Source organism: Oryzias latipes, chromosome 13, assembly GCF_002234675.1.
Source record: "Oryzias latipes chromosome 13, ASM223467v1".
In the NCBI taxonomy this organism is placed as follows: Eukaryota; Metazoa; Chordata; class Actinopteri; order Beloniformes; family Adrianichthyidae; genus Oryzias; species Oryzias latipes.
Window position 1 is genome coordinate 18,398,318 of NC_019871.2, and position 27,066 is coordinate 18,425,383.

Here is a 27,066-nt window from a genome sequence, read left to right on the forward strand (position 1 = left end):
ATAGGCCTTCGTGTGTGGGGGGTACTTCTTTCAAGCAGGCTTGAGATACAACAGCTGTGGTTGGGTTTCAGATGATCCTGTTCAAATAAACCATGTTGTAAGCCTTGGATGTCAGTCTTTAATCATTCTGTTTTACATTCAAGTAACTCACGTGATGTGCTTGCCATGATATTAGTGCAAAATGACAAATGGTGTATACCTTTATCCTCCTGACAATCAGAGTTGCATGTGTTTCTTCTGTAGAGAGGATTTCTAAATATCTCGCAACCGGTGCATCCTACTGAATGAACTCAATTTGGTATCTACAGAGGACATTTAGGGATTTTCAGTGATACCAAATGTGAAGGGGTGGGGCTCTGGGAATTATAGTTTTTGGTGAATTAAAAAAATGTGGCTGGACAGCATATTTTTTCTGTGGTGGTTTACAGCAATTTACTGCCTTGCATTAAGGCCCAAGACGCTTTACATTCACAGTCCCATTCACACACACATTCACACACTGATGGCAGCTTTACTGCTTAAAACTGGCGCCAACCTAAAACCATCAGGAACAGCATGAAGTTCAATGTCTTGCCCAAGGACACTTCTTCGACACATGATTCGGTTCCAAGGCAGGAACCGAATCTGAGACCCGCAGTCAAAGGTTAATCGCTCAATCTCTGCACCATGACCGCCCCAGTTCATATTCTTCAAGAAAAAGAAAAGGTTTTGGCCAAAGTCTGGTCTTTAGTATAGCATAAATCAAAGGATACAGTGACATCTCTGTATCAGAAGCAAGGATTTATTCAGCATTAAACTGAACATCTGCTTTGCATTTCAGTTCATAAAAAGGATCTGATGTCAGAGTACCTGGAGACTTCTCTGAGTTCTGCTAAAAAAGTAAGATTAAAATGTTTTTTTCTGACAGAGGTTGTGTTGCAGAATTTGTAGAAGGGCATCTCTCCAGCTGAACTGAAGTCCCATGCTAAAATTTCAGCTGTTTTGTTTTTGCCAGATTGAGCAGAAGACCTTCTCTCTGCACTCTCAGGCTCTCCATGTCTGCTCCCGCTCTTCTCATGCTTCCAGTTTTTTTATCCATCTGGTTCATTAAGCAACACACCCTCTTGTTTTCACCTTGGCCACTGCATCATCCAAGACACAAAAAAAAGAAAAAATGATAAGCAGGATTTTATGAAGAAGAGGAGACTTCATAATAAGGACCTGTTGAGTTGGTTTTTGTGTTTAGGATAGTGTTGTTCTATGAAGTCTTTCTATTGACGTTAACCCAATAAATATTAGACATAATATGGACATGAAGATCCAGTCTACATTGCTTTTGTCTGTCAAAAAAAAAATTCTAGATGTATACCAAGTCCACTGTTTAAACGTCTAATGATGACCTTATTTTTACATCAATTCCAGTTCAACATTTGAACGTCAGATTGGCATTTTAATTAGACAGCATGGGAACATCAAATTATTTGAACTTTGCTTTTAGTTAACACTTTCCCTTTGCTGATTATTTTATTTTCTTATAACATTTCCATTTAGTTAGTAATGAGACAAATGAAACTATAGAAAATGAACTGGAGCATTAGGGAGCCTATAAAATGACCTGTGCAGCGCAGTATAAAAATGACATCTAAAATAAGTTCAAATTTTACGTAGAATAAATCTCTTCAAAGTCACATTTGGACAGCAAGAAGCCCTTATAAAAACGTCTTTTGGGACGTTCATACAAGACATTAGCCACACATTAAAAAATTACTTTGCTTAGTGTGTTACATTCTGCACCCTCAGGGGACTGACACTCCACGTAGAATACGACAGCCAAAATTGAATACTATATCAATCAAAATGAGCATTTTCCATATATGACATTTAAAGATGAATTAATCTGGAAGATTCATTATTTTGAATTAAAGATGAAAATTGTTTTTATCAAATTAAAAAAATGGTTTTAGAGTAAAATAAAAAATAAATAACTGATAGAAATTGAATCAACTATTAAATCTGGATTTGGCAGATATGCTAATGTTGGAGTTTTCTCTAGTTTCTAGACAGAACTAATACTGAGTAGTCATAATGAAAAGCCGGTAAGATGACAAATGCAGCGATGCTGATCTTTTAGCCTGTAAACAGTTGCTGACAGTCACCAAAGGGGGCGCACTTTCCAAGGCTTGAATGTAGAACATCATTTGGCTGCCAATGTTCCAAGAAAAATATAACGCCCCCCCCATCAGTCCTTCCCCAAGCCCTTATCAAAGGCCCGGGACAATCAGCGGGTTTATCGCAGCTGGAAGTGGTAGCAGGAAGCAAATGTTTTTCTGATTAAATACACACACACACACATTGTAAGTTGTGCTACCTGCTGCCTAAAGGCCTGAGAAGAGTCGTGGGCCAAGTCTTCAAAGCCAGAGTTGTGTTATCAGCTGAGCATGTACAGCGGAACCATCAGGTCATCACCACAAACTGATTTTTGTCAGGTCTGCTTAACTTTAACTTATGTAACCCTTGTGCTATCCTAGGCACTTTAACATTGGGAGTTGGGTCATATAGACCCACTAGACAGTGCGCTGAACCTTTCGGTCGAATCATTCGGTCAGGCAGCTCCTCTCTGCAGGAATAAAGAATGTGTGAGCATAAAGAAGATCCACAAAAGTCATCGTACTTTCTACTTTGATAAGAATGCACCTTTGGCACCCCTTTATTTTTTTCACTTTAGGCTATTATTTTACAAACTAGATATAAAAGGACATAAATAAATGACATAAGTTACATGTACCTAGAGCTCCTTGACCAAAACAAAAACAAGAAAACAAAAGCATGATCATGTCAAAAGGAAATACAAAACGAGAATGTTAGATCTACGTGGCTGGATCATATGGCATCAAAAGGCATACAAAGACAAATATTAACTCTTGCGTTTTGTTACTTTTTTTTTTCCATTTAATTTTTTTCAACTTATTGAACATTTATTTAAAGGAAAAAAGTATTTTACAGTACATTCTAGTTTCCTTCTCCTTCCCAACACATCTTGCATATATCCAAACAGGTCCTTTTTCAAAAAATAAATCCCCGGAAAACAAGGCATGGCCGACAACAGGAGCGAGCTGCGGAGTTGTATTAAGGACGGAGGTGTTTCTGTATCCAATGAGATCAAAAACATTCGCATGAGTAGAGCTTCAAGAGTGAAAGAAACAGAGAAAATAGTCCCATTGGGTAAACCCTGTAGCTGTATGATGTGCTGTGGAAGAACAAAATCAACACTGTCTCTTTTTCAATTCCGTTTTCCGCAGACTCTTCTGATCCTTTGCTGTGTGCTGGTCTGTCTTTTTCCAGGATCACTCCTCCTCCACCTGAACTGAGCTCGGAGGGTCCAAACTCTGCTTCTGTTCAGGAAACTTCAGCCACAGATAGCTGTTCATTTGCAAGCAACTATTTCTGCTGAAGCAGAAATGGGTTCCAATCCAGAAAGATGTTTGATAAAAGCTGTTGCTAAGTTTGCACAAAGTGAGCGTCAAGTCTTAAATTCTCCTTCTTTTTTAAGTTTGTTTTAAGACGACAGTAAAAGTCCCAGCTTCTTCTTCTTTTTCATATCAAAAACTATACATCTGTTATCGTCTCCTCCTGCACAGTGGCATGAAGACACACACAACAGGATTTCATCACTCAGCGCTACACACACAAACACCTCATTCACACAAGTCAAGTCAACATGCAAACAGAAGAATAAAGAAAAAATCCACAAAAAAATGAAACTTTTCTAAGTAAAAGACTTTCATTGATGTTACATTCTTCTTCTCTTCCTGAAACTCCTCCATCAGTCTAGTTTCGATGCTGGTTGGCAGGGCTGTCAGAGGCTGTGCTGTGACGCCGGACGTCCCAGGCGCTTTTTTTTGGGGGGGGGGGGGGGGGGGGGGTGTCATGTTGTTGTTGTAGGAGGCCCTCCAAGATGAGAACGGGGGGCAGGAGAAGAACAACATAGAGGAAGAAATTTGGAGAAGGCAAGCGAGGCTGAGATCCTGCGTATGATCGATGACAGCAGCTGTGGGGGCAAAAACAGGGAGAAGGCGGAGGGGGGGTCAGTAATGTTGTTTTTGGATGTAATTTCTTTCTGCGTGGTGTTCAGTTTAGGCCAAGAGTGTAGCTCTGTAGCCTGAGCTGAAAGAAACTTTCAGATCATCGACTGGACAAAACTGAAGCCAAAGAAACCAGAAACTACAGATTTGTAGAGGAAATGTGAATTTAGGGACAAAAGTGTTTTGTATAAACACTTGTGCACCATGTGACGACTGTAAGACATAAAACATGTTCTTGATCTATAGGTTTCCACCCAAGAGGGCATTTAATGTTTTCAATAAGCACCGTATGAACTAAACTAACTTGTTGATTCATTATAGGCTTCTCCCTACATAAAGCAGGTTAAAATTCAGCCATCAGGTTTGTCGTCACTCTGAAATGAATCGACATACAGGAATTTAATAATTTATATTTTTTTGTACTAAAATTTCAGCTCTTCCAGTTTAGGAACTGGAGACAAAATTTGCACCAGAGAGTCTGACTAGAATAATATTTATCTGTAGCTTCATTTGGTGGCATCACAAACTCAATATTCTGAAAGTGTAATAAAAATATTAAAGACCCACTCCAATGAAAATGATGTTTTTGGTGTTTTTAACATGTTTGTGTGGCATTTTTCTGAAAATGGAGGATGTAAATCGGAGTATTTCTCTATTCAAATTGTTGTGAATCAGCAGCAGACAAAAAAATATTGTTTGTAAAAGCTTCTAAGTGTGACGGAAAGGTTACTACAGCAGACCACAAGCTCTCTGCTCTGCTCCATTCTGATACATTCACTTGTAGATGACTAGATCCATGTACGTCTTTGTTTTCCTCGTCTGTGCTGAAATCTGGCTTAAAACTGTACGGCTGATTAGCTCCAATATCGCTCGCCATTTTTGTTGCACTGCTAATGTTAGGTGTGAAGGGCTGTAAGCTAGCAGGAGAGCACATTACCAGCATCCCTGCCCTCACTAGCTGAGCGCTTCCCCCTCAGCCTTTGCTACCCTGGTTAGAGCTGCACAAGACAAATTCCTAAAAAAAAACACTTTTTCCCACAATGTCCAAGATTCATATTTCAACGAGTACTAGTTGTGTATAAATTCTGGAAAATTCTGGTCTTTTAGTCCACGACTGTTGAATTAAAGGATTCATCAGAATTAATTCTGCTGTTCCATACCTGCATGTGCAGCTCAGCTAAGGTTCTATTTGTACATCTATGTTTTACTGTCCTGTCAGGCTGTGTTAATAATGTGCATAAATTACCATCTTTAACATGGTAAAGTGTAGCCAAGAGTTGTCCAGAAAAGGAGACGCTGTGAAGATGTAGATATTTGGCCAAAATGAATCAAGCAGCTACTTTTTATTCTGGTAGCTCCTCTGTTTGGCCGAGCGGGGTCACATACAAATTCATTCTGCTGGTTAATCTGCCTAAAGCTTCCAGAATGACCGACCAGCTGCAGCTGACGTGATCTGAACACGGAGATGCTGCAACCTGCTTATTCTACACAGCTCCTAATACACAGACACATTCTGTCCATATTAAATCCAGGAGCAGACTGCTGTCATGAATAAACTCCAGATTTTCTGTTGACTTTTACACATAGGACAAAAATCAAAGCAAATTTCAATGTTCAAATATTTAATTATCCCTTCTCTTTAAATTAATTTTGCAAACACTTTAACAAATGTATTTGTCTGTGTGTCTTTCAGTCTAAAGGTCTAGTTTTTTTTACTTAACCTGAAAAAACTCTTAATTTCCCAGGACTTTCTAAATGTGACAGATTTTCTCCCTCCTTCAGGTGAGTTATCAATTTTCTTTTTGAAACAGTTCAGATGAGAAGCTAATAACTTGCATTATTGTAAACATAATTAGAGTTAAATCTGCAGATTTTTAGACAAATTGGATTGGAAAAAAAACGCCTTTGCATTTTTATCATGGCCTCTCATCCTAATTCCAGGAAAACCAGGAGTTCAGATAAAACTATGTCGATCCTCACCTTGATGGAAAATTCTTCTGTTATTTTCTTGAAGGCTCATAGTTAAAATCCAAGTCCATGTTGAGCAAATTAATGTAGCAAAGACAAGAAAAGATCCTTCAGTTGCTCTTGACAGGTAACAGGTCCTGACAAATGAGTCCATCCGCCTGAGATGAAGTTTAAGTCCAGCAGGAGTAGTGAGAGTTTTGGTTACGATGGGAGATCAATGGAAGAATCCAGTTGTATTTTATTGAAGGTTCAGGAGGGCATTTTTTGGGAAGACAGGGGAGTGGGAAGGCTCCTCTGGAAGATCAAAGACATTCTCTGTAATGTCCTGAGGGCAACAAATCTGCTGTTTTTGGAGAACAACAAGCTGAAAACAGAGAATACGCGCTGAGTGAAAAACTGAAAAACAGCCTTCCGTGCACCAATTTCTTCCCCCAGAATGCAACTCTCCCCCTCTCTGGAGTTTCCCCCTGTTCGTGTGATGTTAGGACCCATCATCTGCATCTGAGAGGAGGTGTCACACAAATCCAGCGGAGCAGATAAACTATGTTTGCTGCAGAGAGTCCAGCAGAAACAGTTCATATACAGCAAAAAACCACAGTAAATAAAGTTAAAAAAAAAAATCTGCTTTTTGGGATATTCCAGAAGTAAAGTTCCAAAACATTTTGTTCAGAGGAGGGAAGAAAGGTGTGATCCTTCTCACTTTTCCTTCCGGACCATTAAAGGCACTCCAGATTGGCCTTTCGGAAGCACTTTTCCAGCCGTATCTCCGTCCATCCATAAATGCTGTAGACAGAAGTGTCCCATTGCCGAGGACAACACAAAGGGCAGGGGAAAGGTCAGATTTATTTAAAAAAAAGGTGCCGCTTCAGTTTTTTCTTCATCGGCATCTTCTATTTTTAAGATCCAAATTAAAGTGCATGGATGAGGTAAACTAATTTTTGTCTGTTTTTTTTTTTTAATTCTTTTTTGTTAATTATTCATTTTCTTAGAAGAAACAAGGTCCGTTCGCTTCTTTTGTCTTTTTTTGGTTCTCTCAGACAGGAACCATTCTGCCTTGCATTTGTTGCATTTGAGAGAGCATTCCTTGGACGCTGGTCAAGATCTTGTTCTGATGTGCTGCTGAAGAGATGCCTATGCGGGTCATGTCCCTGAAAGATAATAACAAAGAAAAAAAAAACTTGAATATAAACGTTCACAAGATCTACAAAATAAGGAATTTCAAAACTCACAAAACAAGCTCAACATAAACTTGAAAGGGAAAGCCAGAAAGTTACTTTGACTAAAACAGTGACTTATGGCTGCTAATGGCTCACAATCACAATCATGCCTTTGCCTTTGGAAAAATGGATGATTGTCTCCTGCATTTCTGACAGTTTACAGGGCATCCTCCACCCTGTTCTCCTCCTGCAGTGATGCTTTGGAATAGTCTGACCTCTAACCACCATCAGAGTATGGACTTTGGAGTTTATTCACCTATACTCTGAGTTCATCGCAAAGCATTGCCCCAGATCATAACTGCCATCGACTGGTTTCTTGCACGTTTTGCTGTAAAATAAATAAATCTCTACTCACATGCCTGAGACCACTCCTCATTGAAATAACAATAACGAATGCTTATGGGGGGTTTCTCCTGCAGACCTAAGTCTTACTGTTCACTGAATTTTGTGATGTCCAGTAAAATCTTACCTAAAAAGATTTGACTTTCTTTACGTTAGAGATAGAGATGCTCTACCTAAAACCTCTTCCTATAGAAAGGAACTTTTATTTTTATTTTATTTGTCAAAATAATTTTCCATGGAATTAAAAATGTTATTAAAGGTAATATTTATAGACTAAATGAATTCACCAAGCGTTTATTTATTTTTTTACCATTACTCCGCCCAACTAATAGTTTTGGATGATATTTTTAACATCTACTGCTGTATTCATTAACTTAATTCATTTAATGGTTTAATTTATATGCAATTAACAGAACCAACGATAGGTGGGATCCGTATAGTCTTGATTAAGCCTTCTATTTCCTTGGCAACACACATCATTTGCTTGGCTTTTATTCTCCTCCCTTTATCAGGCATTTCTACTCACTCTTGCGTCATGTGGACTACAGCTTCTGGACTTGTGTATCCTGCTGCAGTGAAGTTATCATTGTATCTCTCCATGCCGATGGCCTGCAGCCAGTCTTCCACCGTGTTCACAGCTGAGGACACTTCAGGGCTCCCTGGCTCCAACAGAGTTGTGGTGCTGGGCCTGATTCAAGAACAAAAGATTCATCCATGTTTACGTTGTGCTCTTTAAAAATAATCTCCACTTTTGTCTTTCATACTAAGGATCTGATGCTTCTTAGCTTGGCTCATGAACCAGACCAATGATGTGTGCAGAAACTTGCGAACTGACAGTTAAACTTCCCGTCTGTTAAAGGGTTTTTTCATCAGAGCAACATGATTCTATGTGGTCTGGAAAATGTCTAATCCTAGAGAAGAACTAAGTTAACAGCGGTGTGACAGGAATGTTCTTCTCAACTCAACTGCAGCATTTCAACAGCTCCAGAGCCAGCTTCCACCATGCTTCATTTCCCTCTAAAGTTTCCTCTTTGATGGAATCGGCATGTTTTTCAGGTTCATCCATGTTTCTGTTCCTGTTTTTACCAAACGAAACAGGTGTGTCTCACCGGTCAGGCTGTGGACCTGCTGAGAGACTCATTCATGCTGTAAAACTCACCACACAGTCACCAACAGCTCCTGTTCTCATAGAATCTGGGGATCCTGTGAACCATCAGTATCTCCATGTATTATCTATTACATTTTCTCGAATAAAATGTGAAAATTTGAGGACAGATTTCAGACTCCTCAGTCAGTCATCGCCATTAGTTACATGGAAAAGGTTACAAATGTATTTTTGCTCTTCAGCTGGAGAGTATTTTCCCTTCTGTAAAAGCAGCATTTACAGGAACCAGCTCTGCTAATTACTCCACAAGGACTCCTTTCTCTGTCTGGTGCGACATGCTCTCGTGCACACTTGTTAAACTGAAACAGGCTCCCACTGCTCCGCTTTGAGTGTGTAAAGTCTGCAGGTCATTCTTCACACGTTGAGCTGCTGGAGAGTAATGTGCTGGAGATGTAAGGTCGTGTTTGTTTTTAACTGGGCATTACATCGTAACTCTGCTCTGCTCCACGCCATAGCGGCCGTTTTCCTGAGTCTACTCCACCATTAAAGCTAGTTTGCAGAAATCCATTAGGGAGGGTATTAGAGTGGAAAAGAGCCGCATGCCGCTGGTGGATAATGTTTAATGGTGAATGTAAATAGGGAGAATAGAATGCAGTGTGTTGGTGTCGAATGCTAAGTACATAATACATCCTGGTGCACTTTGTGAGTGTGGATGTGATTAATTAACATATTTAAAGGTTGCTTCGGTGAACTTTAGCAAACAGCAATGTGGCCATTAAAGGGGTTTTTGTATTATTTTTGGCCAAGTATGCAATAAAGTCAAGTAAAAAAAATGTTTTTGCAATATTTAGCACGTTAGGTTTTTGAAAAAGTAATATGCCTATGTAATGTAAGCCTTCTCTAAATTGAAAAATTCTCCCCATTTGTGGTACAAATTAGTTGTAATCAAAATGAGACAATAGTTTGTCACATCCAGAGTGGTACTGTTCTTAAAGATCGGAACCATTTAATTATGGATTATGGATGAATGGATGGAGACAGACAGACAGACAGACAGACAGACAGACAGACAGACAGACAGACAGACAGACAGACAGACAGACAGACAGACAGACAGACAGACAGACAGATAAATAAATCTTCCTCCTTTGGACTGAACATCTCACCTGACAGTGGCCTCTCCCCCGGTCCTCTTCAGGGTGCTGGGGTTGCGGATCAGCTTGTCCAACATGTTGACAATCTGTCCAAACTTTGGCCGATCTGCCCTCTCTCGCTGCCAGCAGTCCAGCATGAGCTGGTGTAGGGCGACCGGGCAATCCATGGGCGGAGGCAGCCGATAGCCCTCATCAATGGCCTTAATCACCTGAGAGATCGAGGAACTCTATGAAACTCTGGTACAAACTGATTCACTTAAGATAAAGTTAATTAGGTTACATTAAATTAACCCCAAAATCTTTCAACACACATCTTTGATGATTTGTTTTTATGTAAATTTGAAGCACACAGGAGGGGTTTCTTCCCACTTGACTGAATTTAAATATGTAACTAAGTTAAAATGATGAAGCTTTTTTTTAAATAATCTGACAGTACACATATTTCCTTCTAATTCAAGCTGTCTGCTACTTTATTATTATCAGCTTCTTATTAGATTTCACCAGACTTACGTCTTGGTTGCTCATGTCCCAGTATGGGCGCTCGCCATATGACATCACCTCCCACATGACAATGCCGTAGCTCCACACATCACTTGCGGAGGTGAACTTCCTGTAAGCGATGGCCTCTGGGGCTGTCCATCGAATGGGGATCTTGCCTCCCTGTAATTGAAAGTTGAGCTGATTAATGAAAACTGACAGATAAGGTGACAGGCAGACTGTTGCTGCTTGGCACACATTATCGCAGCAGGCTGAGCACTCACTCTGGTGGTGTAAGCAGCCTCCGGGTCGTCTTCCAGCACTCGGGACATGCCAAAGTCAGAAACCTTGCACACAAGATTGCTGTTGACTAAAATATTGCGAGCAGCCAGGTCGCGGTGAACGTAGCTCATGTCTGACAGATACTTCATGCCTGAGGCAATGCCACGCAGGATGCCAACCAGCTGGATGACTGTGAAACGACCATCATTCTTCTGTGGAAAGAAGACCATTTTTACATACAAACTAAATAAAGGGTTGTGTGTGCCAGAAACATGCAAATATTAGTGGATTATGTTGCCTTTTTAGCACTGGAAGCCATGAGTTTATAAAGAAAGACAATTCATGTTTTAAAAACATGGTGCACATACATCACATTCCAATTATATTTGGCCAGCTGACAACTCAGTGTATTCAAGTAGATTAGAAGTCAAAATATTTGAGATTTTACAATCATATCTCTTCGTTTGGACCTGCCTAAATCTCTAAATACGTCAGTTAGCGCGGTGGTTAGATTTCCCGACCGCTATGATGTCACAGATGAAGCAAATCTAATCCCACCGAAGCCCAAGTATCCAGATCCCTGTTCTTTATTACTTACAATTTCACAACGTTTCTCTGTGTTTGTGAACGCACTAAACACACATGCAAATAAAGTCTCACTCTAACTACATTTTTATCTGTTGTGAAATCCTTCCCAGTGGTCTTATGCTGTTTTTGGACCAAACCAAAAAGCCTATGTTGTTTTATTGAGACTTAATTTCTGCAGCGCAGCACTTCCTCAGCACTTCATCAGTGAACTTCATCAGAAATTCCCCTCCCATCATCCCTTTGTTTACACTTTGTCTCACTAGTTTACAGCCCCTCACAATCCCAACCTAACATTAGCGATGCAACAAAAACGGCGAGTAATGTCAGTAATATTAGCTGTACATTTCTGAGCCAGATGCCAACTCATACGAGGAAAATGAAAATGTTAATGGATCTATTAGTCAGCAACTGAATGCATCAGATTGGAGCGGAACCGTGAGACTTTGGCACGCCGATTTCAGTTGTTGCTAAATCTTTGACTGTATATGGGAATTAGACTGGAATGGTCTTCCAAACAGGAAGTGCCCACAGAAGGTTTTGCCCAAGAAGCCAAAACTCCAGACTTCTGTAAGGAAATAATCAGCTATTACTCAGTCATTATATCTTTAGAATAACTATTCTTGCTCAGATACCTTTTTTAAACATCTTCACGTTTCTTTTTCATGATTTTGTTTGTTTGTTATTGTTTAAGTTTTTCAAGTTATGAATGGACCAAATCAGATGCCTCAATAAACGTAGGTGGAGCCTGCTGGCCTTCACATCCAACATTCAAAACGTTTGATTGATTTCGTGTAATCCGGTTTCAAGTGGTAGGGGTGTGGCCTCCTGATTGGTGAAAGTGGTTGCCATAGAAATGTTGACTGAGAGCGATCCAGACCAATCTCACAATACTACTGTCGTATGGTTTCAACATGGCAGTGTCCGTATTGCGAAAAAATGGTGATAGAATTTACTTTATTTGGTGTTGGAAGCAAACAATTTTCTAAGGGGGATTTCACATTCACTCAATCCAGTTCTCACATACAGTCAATGGGCTAAATTTACATTTTCACAAACACTAAGAGAAATAGCATCGTGTTGGTCCACACACTTGTTTGTTTTTTTATAGTTGTTTTAACCAATTTTATCGATTCTCTGTTTAGATGAGTTTCTGTAAACTCTGGATTCAGTGAATCTGTACTAAATCTAAGAAAAAGCAGTGACAAACTGCCTGTCAGTAAAACCAAGGAACTGATCAAGTTAGATCAAGATAAACTAACAACTGTGATATCTGTTGACATTGCAAAGATAAGATCTTAGTATGCCCAAACAGGCACGTGTACAGAGACAGAAACGCATGACTGACCCTCAAAAAAGCATCCAGTGATCCATTTTCCATGTACTCTGTGATAATCATCACAGGCTTACCTACAGAGAGAGAGGAGAGAAAACGAAAGGCAGATGATTATGAAGGTAAATGATGCACGTTACGCCCTGACACAGCAGGCGGGATCCTCAGGGAATATGTGCATGTTTGGAAGTGCGTGTGCGTGCACAGGAGAGTTCCCATCCATCTCTGTCCCATGATGATTTAATTAGATCTGTGCTACCCTGACGTTTCCTGTCTTTCCTGCACATTCAAAGGCATCTCTATAATGAGTGCAGAAACACACACAGACTTGTGTATATGCAAATATCAGTGACACTGGCCTCACATTAAAAAGCCTGACGATAGTCGCCCACCAAGACGCCCCACTCCCTGTCCCTTTGGCCCCTTCTCTGTTACATTTGACCACATCTGTCACTGCTTCTCTCTTCTCGAGCTTCTCTGTCTTTTTCCCATTTTCCCTTCCTGTCGCTGTCTGCCGCCCCACATCTGAACATTGTCCCTCCCCTCTGGCCTTTTTCACCCCAGCTCTCTGCCATCCCCTTTCAGTCTCTCCTGGGGAAGTGTCTGAGTCTTTATCTGAGCTTGGGCAGGCAGCAGGGAGGGTGGATGGTCCCTGGTGGGTCCCTGTTGGTCTTTGTCTCCAAGTACGAGGTGGACTAGTAGCCATGAGCCGAAGGACCAAAGAGAAAGACGGACAGACGGTTGTTTTTGTTTTTTTAAACAACTCCAAGCTGGTGTCTAACCAGCCATGCTCATAACATATGTGCTGAAACAAAAAGGAGCACCCATCATCTGTGTGTTAAAAAGGTTTTTGTAGAATTAGCAGAGTGGAGCTGCTATAGGACATGGCAAATAAGACCTGATTTTTGGTCAGAGCTGGAATCAAAAGTCTAGGAGTTGGGTGAAGTTCCTCCACTCCACAGGTCTCAGTTTACCCACTGTGTGAGTGGCACTCCATTAATTATAGGGGATGGGGGGATGCCCCGAAAAGAGGAAGTGAAGCTAAAGTTGGGGGAGAGCATGGGGTCCTCTTTGTCAGCCATCTTTGTTCCTTTTGTGGAGCACCTCTGTGCTGGGCAGCTTATGATTGACAGCTTTGCAATCAAGTCTGAGCAGAGTTTGACCTGCGACCTTAAACTCTCGCCTTCGCAGCTCCGCCCTCTTCCATGCAACCCATTTGCATGCTAATTCCTTGTTTACTGAATACGCCCTGCTGCCTTTGGCAATGAACTCTGGGCAATGGCTGCTTCAGCAAGCCCATTATCACCTGCCAACAAAACCATGGAGGGAGGCGAAAGTGCCACAGACGGGCTGCAACACCCAGAAAATCTCAGATTAAACTTATATTTCATGATTTTTAAAGTCTTCTGAAGTAAAAAAAAAAGATCTGAGTGTAAAAACTGTTATGCTGTCAATTTTTTTAACTGTTATATGGAAGCACTAAACATGGAAGTGCTCTGTGATGGAGCTACAAGCTGTCTTCAGTCTCTTAATGCAGTCAGTTTGGAGTTCCTTTGTTAATAATAAGTCTCCGGTTCTGTGAGACATGCCAGCAAAGTAAAGCCAAACTGAGCATTTCTTTTGACTTGACTGTAATGGAGAGCAGACTGTAATTCAAATAATGGATTTTTAATAGATTCTACTGACACTGAAGTGTGAAGGACTCATTTGCCCAGATCTCATATCAAACTCTCCAGAGGAGAAGTTGGGTTGTTGGGAGTTGGGATAGGATGCCCTTCGTGCTTTGGCTCAACGTCCTCTGTTGTCAGCTTCTGTCTCTGCTGTATAAGTCATTTTCTTCGGCTGAATGTCCCTCTGCCTTTAACTTCCACTTCCCGTATTCTCTCCCAACTGTCAGCTCCTAAATGCCTCTCCTACTCCTCCTCCTCTCATTGGGACCATACCCTGGATACAGCTTTGTCTCCTGTTTCTTTCCTTCTCCCTCCTGTCCATCTGTCTGCCATTTCTCCTTCTTTCTTGTATTATCTGTGTGAGGTGTAGGGGGTCACTCGGAGTGTTGGGAGGTGTGATAGCTTATAAGTAATTCTGCCTGCAGCTCTGCCAGGACTAAGAATGTGTGTCAGCCTATCAGTGAAGTCCGTGTGAACAACAGAGATAGAGACGGTGTAGCTCACACAAATAGGGACAAACTTTTGTGTCACGACACATACGGACTGTTCATTCATCTGCGCAATCTGCCATCAGAGGTGGTGACAGTGGTGGACTACAGCCTAACAAATAACAGCAGGGGAAGGTGTAAAGGGGGAAGAGAAACAGGGCCAGAGGCTAAGGTGGCGGTGGTGGGGGGCAGCCAGTGTTCTGTGACCATGCAGAAGCAGATAGAGGAGGGATAGGGTATCACTCCCTAACCCCAAACACATTTACAGCTGACACCATGATTAATGACTATGGAGTCATGCTACAAGGCCCGTTCCTCGACCCATTAGACCCCCCCTCAACCTCTAGCTTCACCTCCCCCTGTCCACCAAAGCTGGACCTTCTCCATCTGGACAAACCCCCACTTGGGGACGCCCTGAATAGAACGTAAAGAAGCATGCACAAATTAGACTTCAGTAAATGCATCCTTCATGTCAAATCTCCTTCAACCATACTGTTCTGGCCAGTAGCTAATTCCGTTTAAGGTGAAGATGGTTTTCGTCCCCCTGTTCGCCTTCACTACATTCACAATGTTTTTAATACATTATTTTTCTGAATTCATCTTTTAAGGAAATGGTGTGTGAATGACTAATGTGTGAGACAATTAGCTTAACCACCATCTAAATAACACACTCTTTGCTCAGTAGTAACTCCTCAATCGTTTACCCGATCAACATCAATCAGCTGAGTCTGACACGGACAAAAGCAGCCTTGGATATTGGGTTTGCACAAATATGCAATACAAAGTGTTTGCCTATCAACGCAAAGCTGTTTTTTTCCGCTTCAGAATCTGCTGGATTTTTTGAATGTAAACACTGGAAACAGAGCTCCGGTGTTTAATGGCTAAAAAAGTTTTTAAGCTGTTTGCTTAAAAGATCCAGACGTACATTTGGTGACCACGCCCTCCAGGTGAATGATGTTGGGGTGATCAAACTGGCCCATGATGCTGGCCTCAGACAGGAAATCCCTCCTTTGCTTGTCCGTATAGCCCGCCTTCAGCGTCTTGATGGCCACGCAGATCTCTCTCTTGCCCGGCATCTTCAGGCGGCCACTGCACACCTCGCCAAACTCCCCTAAGAAGAAATCCACTGCATTAAAAATGCAGAATCTCCCAGAAACCCAGAATCTCTAATCCCTACTGCCCTCCCTTTATCCACTGAAGCAGAAAAGTAGAGGAAATGGATATTGATTCTTTTGCTCTATTTTGTTGTCATTGGATGACTTTCTGTGGCCACAGGAACAGCAGGGACGCATTTGGACTCCAGATGTTTCATTCTTTAACGTCTTTGAGAGGAAAAACGATGGTGGAGCACACGTAAGGAAACGTAGTCAAAGTCATTGTGACCATCTCAAAGACGATAAAGATTCATTCACATTTAAACTGACAAAGACTGGCAGCTTATTTTTTACCAAACAGACAACACAAGCACTGATTTAATAGATATGTTTGTATTGTAGGTTAGCAGACACAATTTCACTACAATTACAAAATCTGATTAAAAATATCTGAAAATCGTTTCTACAAGTTGCCTGATCCCTTACCGATGCCAATGACTTTCTCTATCTTGATGCAGGACGCATCGATCTCCTTGGCAAACTCGCGGACAGCTTGATTTGGATCTTCGTAGGTGAAAGGATCAACGTAAATCCTCACTCCTGATGAAAGAAACAATGGATGTAGAATGGGAATACAAAAGAAGAGGAAGAAGTGTGTGTTTGATGTGCGAGCTGTGAAGACTGGGTCTTGTGTCTTATGTCTTGTGTCTCTGTGATTGGTGGATCTTTTTATCATTTCAGAGAGACAACAGTAAGCTCAGTGTCTAGCGTTGTGATTAACCCTAAATTGACTAAACTTTTCCAGTTTAGTTCCATTATTATTAATATTGTCTGATCCAGGCCTCTGTCTGCAAGGCAGTCACTTATAAAACGCTGAGATTGGACTGAATTGTTTGTCGCTGCAGCTTTTGAACAAGGTGTTTGTGACTTGAGCCCTCAGAAATGTTGAAACATTAAAACTCCAACGCTTTCCAGCAATAATCCTCCCTCTGTTCTTTTTTGCCGTCAGACCCTTCATCGTCTCTGACAGCCCTTTTCTTTCTTTCCATACCTCACTTTACTCTTTAACTCCATTGCTTTTAATATCACGGACTCCATGGAAGATGTAGCTCATTTGCTTGAAATCCTCGTGGCATGCAAATAACTGTGGTGATGACTTGATAATGAGGTGTTTGAAACATTTAGTTAAACATAGTTTGCTTTTGCTTCCCATTTTAAGGGCTAGGTTTGTGGTTTAGAGTGCTTGCACGGAGTAACTGACAGCACTAATGTTTTTCAATCACGGAGTGTGTAGGTGGAGTGTTAACCATGAATTACCTTGATGTAAGTGCTTCTCTTCATCAGAGTCCTGCTTGGCTTTGCTGTATTTACTCCTTCTGGGGGCAAAAACAGCAGGACGTTCACTTAAAAGCTCATATCAAGGTTTATACTTCAGGGCGTCAGAGCTCAAAAAATGATATTTAAATAATGAAAATTTCTTATATAAATAACTATTTTTTCATATGAAAATGTAAAAGACCTTAACTCAAAAATAGTTGTTGTAATAAATGTAGTTGAACTATATTAAATTAATAACATGTACAAAATACATCTCTTATAATATTATAATAATAAAAAACATTTTTTTCTTAACTGTTTTGGTGCATACAAATCGAGACATTTGACCACAATTATAGCAATTTTGATTTGCTCGAAATTTCTTTAAATTAAAAATAAAAAAATACTATAAACGCTGCAGTTTTTTAGTGTAACTTTCAACTTCTAACTTCAAAACATAAAATACAGCATTGCTGTGTTAAAAAAAGTGTTGGTTTTTTTGCCAGAAGCAGCCTGAAAGTTAAGACTTAAAAATGGTGAAAATTGGGTTTACTTATTTTTTTTCTTTCCTTAAATGTTGCTGTTTTTTGCATCTTTTTGCATCATTTTTTTGTGGGTAAATTAAATACCTACACAATGGTTTAAAAAGATGTGTCGACTTCAAAATCTAAATTGCAATGAAAGCTGTATTTCATTCCAACAAAACTTCTTCCCAGAACTGTTGGTTTTTGAAGTGTGAAAACATGGACAGGAGTGGTCAGTCAGGAAGGAAAGATTCCGTTCTCGCAGAAATGCTTCTAAATCCCTCTGACAGCCTGGCTCTTGTGCTTGTACACGGAGTTGCTCCGTGGTCTTAAAAACCAGATGTGTGGAACCCTTCCCTCCCCTATGGTTGAGCAGTGATGGTAAACGGCTATGTGATTGCGGCCCCTCCCTGTAATCCCAGCATGGCTGCAGCACCACAATGACAGCGGTCATCACATGCATATAAAAGAGGCTGAATGAAGCACCTGCTTGTCTGGAGGGAGAGGCGAGTGCACAAACAAGAAGAATACACAAACACACACATCCTCACACAGATGATTTCCACGTGAAGAGACCCACAAACAGCAGCAAACACTACCCTCCAAATACAGCGGAGCAGAGTGGTTAACACCCCGAGATGAGGCAGCCCCATCTGCATGTAATCCCATCTGTGTGACGGCGCTTTGTCCTGCTGGCTGGTTAACACCCTGAGATTGGGTCACTGCAAATCCACCTGATGCCTCTCCACCACCCACCCCCCGCGTGCCGTCTCCTCCTCCTCAATACTCGCTTATCTCATTGTACCTCCTGTTGCTCTTTTTTTTCACATCCTTTCCCTCTCTCATTCTTTTCACGATGAAGAGTGAGGGACAGCGGGAGAAAATAACCAGTAGCCAGGATTACCGCCATTAGCTCAGGAAATGGAGGGAAGAGTTCGGAGAGGAGCGGCTTCAGATGCGGAGGCTGCTGATTGCATCTCTTCAGCTGTCTGTCCTGTCAATCAAGTCTCTGGTGTGGCAAGTCATCACTCATCTGATGTATGTGTGTGTCCGTGAGCATGTGTGTGTTCATGTGGACTCTCTTGACTGCTCTCTGAGGAAGATGTCTCATCTGGGAGGCAAGGGGCTGAGACAACAAGCAAAAATTTTAAAAAGGGAGAGATGACGCTAACCTTCGGCTGATGACAAAAGCACTGATGAGGATGATGAGGAGCACCACGCTGCCAACCACCGATACCAGCAACACGGTGGAGTTGGCTCCATCTCCAATAATTGGAGCTGGCACTGCAGCAGAGGGGAGGGGGAGAAAAGAGGGAAGAAGAGGTGGAACATTGGTTAGAAACAAAGAGCAAAGTCAATCTTGTTCTGCTGGATGGAGTCAGTGAGCATGAAAGAGCCTCCTGCTTCCTCTATATTGGTGGTTTTCTCTCCATGCTACGGCCCCCGTCTCCCCTTTTTACAGGTCTCCTTCTTCACATACTTCATTTAGACAACGATGGCCCATTAGGATGTGTGTTTGACCGTGTTATTATCATGAGCCTGCATCCATCTACATTACAAAGGGGACACCTGGGCCTCCAGTGAACTTCTCATTAGCATTAGTTAGGCTTTTTACCACACTAATAGGAAATTTAACAAAATGCAGATGGTTGTTTGATCATACAATAGAACTTCAAAGCTGTGAAGACTTCCACATAAAAACAGAAATGTAGAAGGACATGGATCATGGAAAGATGACCTGTGATGTTTCAAGAACAGGAACACAAACTCCTCGATTTGTGGGGGGAAAAACAACAATATTGTTTTAACATTTCAGACCTAAAAGAAACTGAAACATGTTTGGTTACAGATCTTTTAAGACCTTTCACTCTATTTTGGATACATTAGCAGAACAACCAGTAGACCAGACTATTCCTGCACCTTCATACATTTCAATTTGAAAGGGGGCAGGATGTGGTTCTGCATGTTCCTGGTATAAAGAAATTAAAAGATAATTATACATATAATGACACATATGAAAAAATATTACACGAAGGATGAAGTTTTAAGCTATTTAATAAAATACCATTAAAAAGAAAAGATATATAAAAAAGGTTACTTAAAAATCACGTAACTTTTTAAACTTTTTAAAAGTATTAATCAAGTAAGACCTGATAAATACTTTTAAAACGTTCAGTTAAAAAGAAAAAAGAAGATTATAAAAATAAGAAAAGGGTGACACAAACAAAATGGTTCTTTAAGAGGCAAAGAAATGTTTTAAAATTAGGAGATATCACATGAAATATTCAAAATATAACCGATGAAATAGTTGAAAATATGTAAAAGATTTTCTTTATTTTTCTTTTGAGTTTAACTTTTTCATTTCTTTTTCAATTCTGTGGTAAATATATTTTAGAACAGTTTGAGTCTTGAAAAAGTGTAAATCTAACTCTTCAATATATTTTTTAGTTTCTGGCTGAACTAATAAAAACCCACTAGATCATTTAAAAAATCAAATCTCCACTGTGATATGGGTGTTAATTAACAGGATAACTGCACAATCCACTGAAACTGCTGACAGCTAAAACCAACAATAAAAAGGTTGTTCATATGCTGACAATGTCATTAAAGTTTATTCCTTAAAGAAGAGATGTCTAAATCACAAAACATGCTCTCTTTTCAGGGGTTTACACCAGGTGTGCTGGAAATGCTTCAATGTGTTAAGGTCAAATCTGAACAGAAACGGTGATGTTTAGACTCACCAGAGTTGGTCATGAACTCGAAGGGCCCGCTGAATTCCCCGTAGCCAGCTGCAGTTCTGGCTCGCACGTGGAAGACGTAGGAGGTAAGGGGGGTAAGACCTTTTATTTCTGTGTTTCTGGACGATGTTTTAATGATGCGGTAACTTCTTTCATTCTGGTCCTGAGGAGCATAGAGATGGTCAGAGTGTAGGAACACCCTATTTTAAGGCAATGCCTTAAAGTACACACAACACGACTCCCTCACCTTCTCATAGTATTTGACCTCATACTCGAGGATGACTCCATTTGCCCTCTCTGGAGGCTGCCAGGCCAGTGAAATGGTGTGTCTGGTGATATCCTTGGCCTGGATGGAGGACACTGGAGACGGAGCTGATCAAAAAAAAGAAAAGAGAGGAAAAATGCTTAAGCCTGTGACTTTGTCCCATTCCCCCATGTTGTTTCCCACCTTGGAGACATCCAGTCTGTTTTGGCCTGCTCTCCATAATCCCCCTCTCTTTGCTCCCACTGAGAAAGTCAAACAGCTGGGCCGGGCCACGAGGCAATCACTTCCATTTGTCTTTGAACTTGGCGACCGTTCAAGATCTGATGCGTTACAGAGCTGCACAGCCCAACTGCCGAAGCTAAGCGCACGACAATGATCTGTTTCTGATCTGATGGCTGGTAACAATGAAACTGATGCAAGCTGACACAAGCACTTACAGCAGTTTACCCGACTTCATTAGGTCACCCTCACTAAAAAGTGCACTCTCAAACTGAATGACACAGATCAACATCTTTGTTTATTCTTTTCTTTTAACGAGACAAATCAATCGTTTTTTTCTCATGGAAGCTTCAGTGTGTGATTTTATCTTGAGCTCTTTCTGCTGCAGCTGATAATGAGGCCATATTTTAAGTAGCTGTGCTGTCTGTGTTCAGACGCCTTCAACATGTGAAGGTTAAAGCACAGATAATGGCCGACATTTGTTGCCTCCCCACAGTGAGCCACCGCAGCACAAATCAAACCTTTATCTTTAGGGACTTTGACAACAGGAAAATTGGGTCATTCTCTCAAAGAAAAGTAGCTAACACACACACACACACACACACACACCAAACACACATAGTCTACCACATATATCTGCATTCACATATGCATCCACACACATGCACTTATGCAATTGCACACACACACATATGCACACACACACATAAGCACACTTAGACTCTTTGACCAAACCGCAGGTTTTTGATCATACTTGCTACTTATAGACATCAGAACAGGGAGGCTTGTTTATTAAATGTTATTTTTTCCTTCATTGTTTAAACTGATAGCTTCTCAATTAAATGTCAAAATTTCTCCCTTTTCTGAGAAATGCTTGAATGGTTCGGTATCTTAGTAGGATTATTGTAGTGATATAATTTCACTTTTTTTCTACTTAATAAAAAGTTATTTGTTGTCACAATTTGAGGTTTTGGCAAACAAGAAAAAAAAATCAACAAGTCAGTTTTTGCAACATCTGTCATTAAAGACAAACAGAACATATCCTGCATCATGGGGGTTCCTTGGATTGCTAACATGTCTGCTGAAGGTTGAAGCTGTCCTCACACTCATTTGTTCTTTGCTGTTCAAGAGCAAAAACATTTCCACAAACAGTCCGGTCATTTCTTTTGCTTCTTATCTTGGAAATGCAAAAACCCCGACTCTTTGACCTTTGCTCCTCCGTGATCACTGTAACCTTACTCGTTCCAGACCATCTGCCTTTTAAAAAATTACAGTGGGAAGATTAATGAGGGCTTCAGCAGGTCCACCACTTGTGATTGGATTATCCGTGACATTATATACATTCTCATCACTTTGACTGTGGGCTCCAGGGAGCTGAATTTCAAGCTATTGCTACAAACCCCTGCTTTTAGCCGGGGATTGAGTTCAAACAGGCCTGGAATTCAAGCAAAAGTCATGGATTGAGTTTCAGGGGCTGAAGAAGCAGCAGGAGGGAGGAGCTGGGGGGTGGGGGTCCTGGTGGAGAGTGAGATGGAGAGATGGGATTGCAGACATATCATGGTAAATGGATTAACCCGAGGTTGTGTCATCCTCTTGGCCTAATGTGTTGCGTCTCTGTTAAACAATTACATGGCGGCCATTTGTAACCCTCCGATCAATCTTCCCGGGCAGCAAGAGCCAATTTAAAGGCCCTCATGGGGCCGACTGAAGACGCTCAGATTCAGGAAGGAAACACCTGAGGGGTTGGGAGCCCTCATTCCCTAAAGATAATCCACGCATCAATCTTTCCTCTAAAGATGACAGATATGGCGATGTAATCGTGTTCGGCTCTGCTCTTGTGGCACTTTTTATTTTTCCCTGGACTGATGTGAGGATAAAGATGAGGGATTTTCTGAGTGGTTTTTCTCAGCTTCATTACACTACAAAGTATTTTACTCACAGCAAAAGCAATCGATCTGGGTAAACTTCTACAACACGCTAAGGTCAATTTAAAAGCTACATACCAATGTGATTCAAAGGCAGATTGAAGCTATTGTTTATTTTCACAAAGTTCAACTCAAATAGAGACTTCAAATGCAGTAGGATTTGGGCAGGCTTTACACAAATGCAAGTTTAGACAAGGTCTCCATTTTCCCTCTGCTTTATAGTAAAAAAAAAAAAAAAAGCTAAACACACTGGTGTCAAATTCAGAGAATATTCAGATGTCATTTCCAAATAATGGAAAACAAGGAACCAAACCATTAACAGCAGAGGAGCAAAACCGACAGGAAGAAAAATTCACAGTGAAAAATATATTTTGCTGGTGCCATTATCTCCCACAGACAGAAAAAGACTCAATTAGGGCACCCTGGCATGAATAATAATGAGGAGCTCAGCGTTCAGGTCTGCTTTGTAAATGCTGCTGCTGTTTTCCGCAGTAAAGTTTTATCTCTGTGGGCTTGTTGAGTGAGCAAGTTTGTCTTTGGGACTGTATTCATCACAAAGAATTTAGGCCGCGTGGAGCGTCTGTGGTTGGCGGGAGCATTTGCACGAATATGCAGTCGATTACAGTTCAACATTTAAAGACACAGGGGTCCGGGTGAACATGTGGTTGCCAGATTGGAGACTGTTCGCCAGATTTGAGTAACTTTGCTGCCGTCAAGGAAAAAATTTTTTCGAGAAGGGAGCCATTTTTCTGAGCTGAACTTCACCTCTGTGAGTCCAACGCCTGCTTCCCCCTCCCAGAACACATTTCCTCATGTACGCCTGTCCCATGTGCCAGAGATGAAAACCTGCCCACACACGCATACACACACAAGCACACACAGACCCAGTGTCCCCCATTCACTAATTCACTTTTATTCATCAAAGCTGGCCAAGTATTCTGTATCAAGACGTAAACATGTCTTTCTCTAAATCATTTCCTCCCCTCTTCTCACACATACACACATATGTAATGTGCTGGTTCCCACCAAGGGGCAGAAAACAACCGTTTACGGCCAGGGGTCACTTCTAAGCACGGACACACCACGCTCTCCTTCCACTCCCAGCTTAGCTGATTTACGACGACAGGTTTTTTTTTCAAAGCAACACATAGAATTTGAGCTGCTCATGCACACAAAAACAGGCTTAGTCATACGCTAACATTTTCAGATTCAGTTTGGGGGATCTCTGATCTCTGATGCATTTTCTTCAACTTTCTTTAAATTACACTTTCACACTGTCATGTCCAGGAAAGAAATCATGAATAGGAAATAATTCTACAGCTGTATACACACATACACAACAAGTAATGTACACATGCATGCATATGCACAAAAAAGGTACAGAGATACAGAAAAATACACACACAACGAAGGTACACTCAGAGATGCAGCTTCAAGAACATACTTAAGTACACACAAGGACATTTACACACTAAAAAGGGACATAAAAAGGTACTTTAACAGACACACTCACACAAGACTGTGCATGCAACAACACATATACACACAAGAAGTTACACAAAGAAAAGCATACAGACACAAGACGTTATGCAGGAAAACATTTACACACATGATTGTGGACAGATATACTCACATACACAAGGTACACAAGCACAAAGACATGTACCCACACAAGAGGCCACACAAACAGACATGTACAAACAAGAAAGTATACACACAGGTATATACTCATAAGGTACACACACATATGTATAACATAAAAAAAGATACCAAAACACACACACATACATATAAACACACAGGAAGATACACACTAACAAGAAGATATATACACACAAAGACTAATAAAAAGGTTAACACAGATACACACGCATACATCTGTGTTCAAGCACAGATATGCAAACACACACACACAGATGAAGCAACACAAAGGTACACACACAAACAAATAAACAGATAAAAATGTTTACACACACAAGAAGCTACACACATTGATACATTTACAAACAAAATAGGTACACACAAAAGACGACACATACACACAACAAGGCACCACATGGGTGAGAAAGTAAACACAAACAAGAAGGTATACACACGCAAGAAGATGCACAAATAACATTTACACATACACACCAAGGTTCGTGCACAAACATATACAGACTAGAAAGTGCACACAAAGACATATACACACATTAAGATGCAAACATACACACCCACAGACACACACAAGCGTCCAAGTCGTCTTCTCAGAACTGATCTAGAACAACAGTTGTGCAACATGCAGCAGTATTGTGCCAAAATCAACACAATTCCACAACTACAAGTCAGCAGATCAGCCAAAATCTATTAAACAGAGATGTTACTGAGTGAGTCTCTGGGTCTGTGTTGAAACCCGTGGATGATAGTCCTTACACTGGAGTCTTAACCACATAAACCAGGGTTGGATCTGAGAAACCATGATGGGATCTGGACCATACAGACATATACAGCAAATGTATTGGACTGCCTGTGGGACAGTGATCATCTTTAGACTTGAGACTGGGTTTACCATGAGCTTTTGGTTTTGGTCAGTCTCTAGAACAAAGCATTGGATGATACATTTATTTTCTTTTCTTAAAAAGCTGGAAATACTTCTATTAGGTAGATATCTAACATCTGTTGTGTCTAAAGACACAACAGTTTCTACCTTATTTTCATGTACAAAGAGGTTCAAATTAATTCAGAAAGTGGTGATAAGGATAACGCACGTGATATTTGGAATGAACAAAAACCTAATGGAGACTTGAGTTAGTTCAGACATGCACCGCAGGACAGACCAGCCTAACCCAGAATTTAAACAAGACCTTTCTTACTTTGAGACAACAATGAAAATTAGCACACCCCTGTATGTGTATTTTGTGTAAATCTTCAATGGTGCTGTTTACCAACCTTTTGTTTGAGTTTGTGAGAGTACTTAAAGATCAAATAGCAGTAAAATCATTAGGGAGACATTTCAGGCTGGTTATATGTATTTTTTTAACATTTATATGTACATCCTGTCCAGGGTTTACTCTTAACCGACTGGGTAGTTCCAGCATCCCTGGGACCCCAACTGGGACTAAAGCAGGTTTAGAAAAAGGATGGATGGATGAATAGCTCCATCTTTAATTTATGCTTTAAGTAAATAAGTTATTATGGACTTTTAACAGTTATTTTAAGTTATAGAATACACAGATTTTTTTCAAACATTTTTGTCATCAAAACATTTTTCCTTTTTTTATTTTAGAGCAAGTTTTTCTCCATTTTTATTAATTCTATTTTTCAATCAGTGTTTATGATGTTGATTAAATCACCATTTGGTTAATAATGAATTAGCAACAGTAATTTAAAAATGTATCATGTTTTGTATCGTAAATAGTAAAGAAAATCCAAACAGGATGGTTTTGCTGGACCTGGATGAAGCCCATGGGACCCATCTCTAGTGCTGACATGCAATAATGCATCCTTGGGTTGCACCCTCGGTCATGCTCCATTACAGCTCCCACACATGCCTGCTCAGCAAGACCTGCAGTTCTCCCACAGGCAGCACATCCATTCACCTCCATCGCTTCGCCCCTGGCTGATAAATCAAGTCACTGTGTCCTGAAGCACCAGTCCAAATTCAATTCAAGATAACTGCTTTCCCAGGGATGGAAATCAGTAATAAAAGAACACAAAGACACTGAGCTTACCACCCAAGAGCAAGGCACTAAAAGAGGCCGAAGGGACAGCTACAAGTGAACAAGGGAGCAGAGACAAAGAAAAGGGACCAGACTCATAAAATCCATTTGCACAACAACGGGTTACAAAATGGCTAAATGATAAAACAACAGGAGATTTTGATTGCATCCCTGGACACATTTTCAGTTTTGAAGCAGGAGCTGCATTCATGTGTGAGTTCCAGAGGACTGATTACACCCAAATACACAAATACAGACAATCCTGCTGCCTTCATGGTGAAGGGAAGATCAATATAATTCATCCAATTCATTAGCTTGGCAGCTAAATATAGCCTGCAGCCAGTGTCTTCAGCCCAGGCCTCTAATGGATAATTATGCAAAACTCCAGTGGAATATTGGAGAAAATCCTTTGTAACTGCTGAGAGTCTATCATCCATTAAAAACGATTCAGACCCTCCAGCCCCGTGCACACCTATCATAAATATATATATCAAACTACAGACTGTCAGCAATTAACATGACCTTTACTAAAAAACAAACAAAAAATTCTTTATAAATCGTTTAGCAGACTCTTTTTCAAAGCAATTTAAAAAATGAAAAGAAG

At 40.7% G+C, this 27,066-nt stretch overlaps 1 protein-coding gene across 2 annotated transcripts in view; it reads right to left on the minus strand.

The window, feature by feature from the left end:
* Positions 1-2,647: 2,647 nt before the first annotated feature.
* epha4 (EPH receptor A4) overlaps positions 2,648-27,066 on the minus strand; it is a 57,384-nt gene continuing 32,965 nt past the window's right edge. Inside the window, exons 6-18 of one of the 2 annotated variants that reach the window (XM_020708322.2) lie at positions 20,603-20,727; positions 20,359-20,518; positions 18,790-18,901; positions 17,094-17,149; positions 16,263-16,376; positions 15,608-15,793; positions 12,540-12,601; positions 10,609-10,818; positions 10,358-10,507; positions 9,860-10,056; positions 8,115-8,276; positions 6,042-7,177; positions 2,648-4,027 (exon numbers count right to left, since the gene is read on the minus strand). In XM_020708322.2, coding sequence (XP_020563981.1) covers positions 7,063-7,177; positions 8,115-8,276; positions 9,860-10,056; positions 10,358-10,507; positions 10,609-10,818; positions 12,540-12,601; positions 15,608-15,793; positions 16,263-16,376; positions 17,094-17,149; positions 18,790-18,901; positions 20,359-20,518; positions 20,603-20,727 — 1,649 coding nt within the window. In that variant the 3' untranslated portion in view covers positions 2,648-4,027; positions 6,042-7,062. Of the gene's footprint in view, positions 4,028-6,041; positions 7,178-8,114; positions 8,277-9,859; positions 10,057-10,357; positions 10,508-10,608; positions 10,819-12,539; positions 12,602-15,607; positions 15,794-16,262; positions 16,377-17,093; positions 17,153-18,789; positions 18,902-20,358; positions 20,519-20,602; positions 20,728-27,066 lie in introns of both variants that reach the window. The other variant, XM_011482648.3, reaches the window with a different exon arrangement.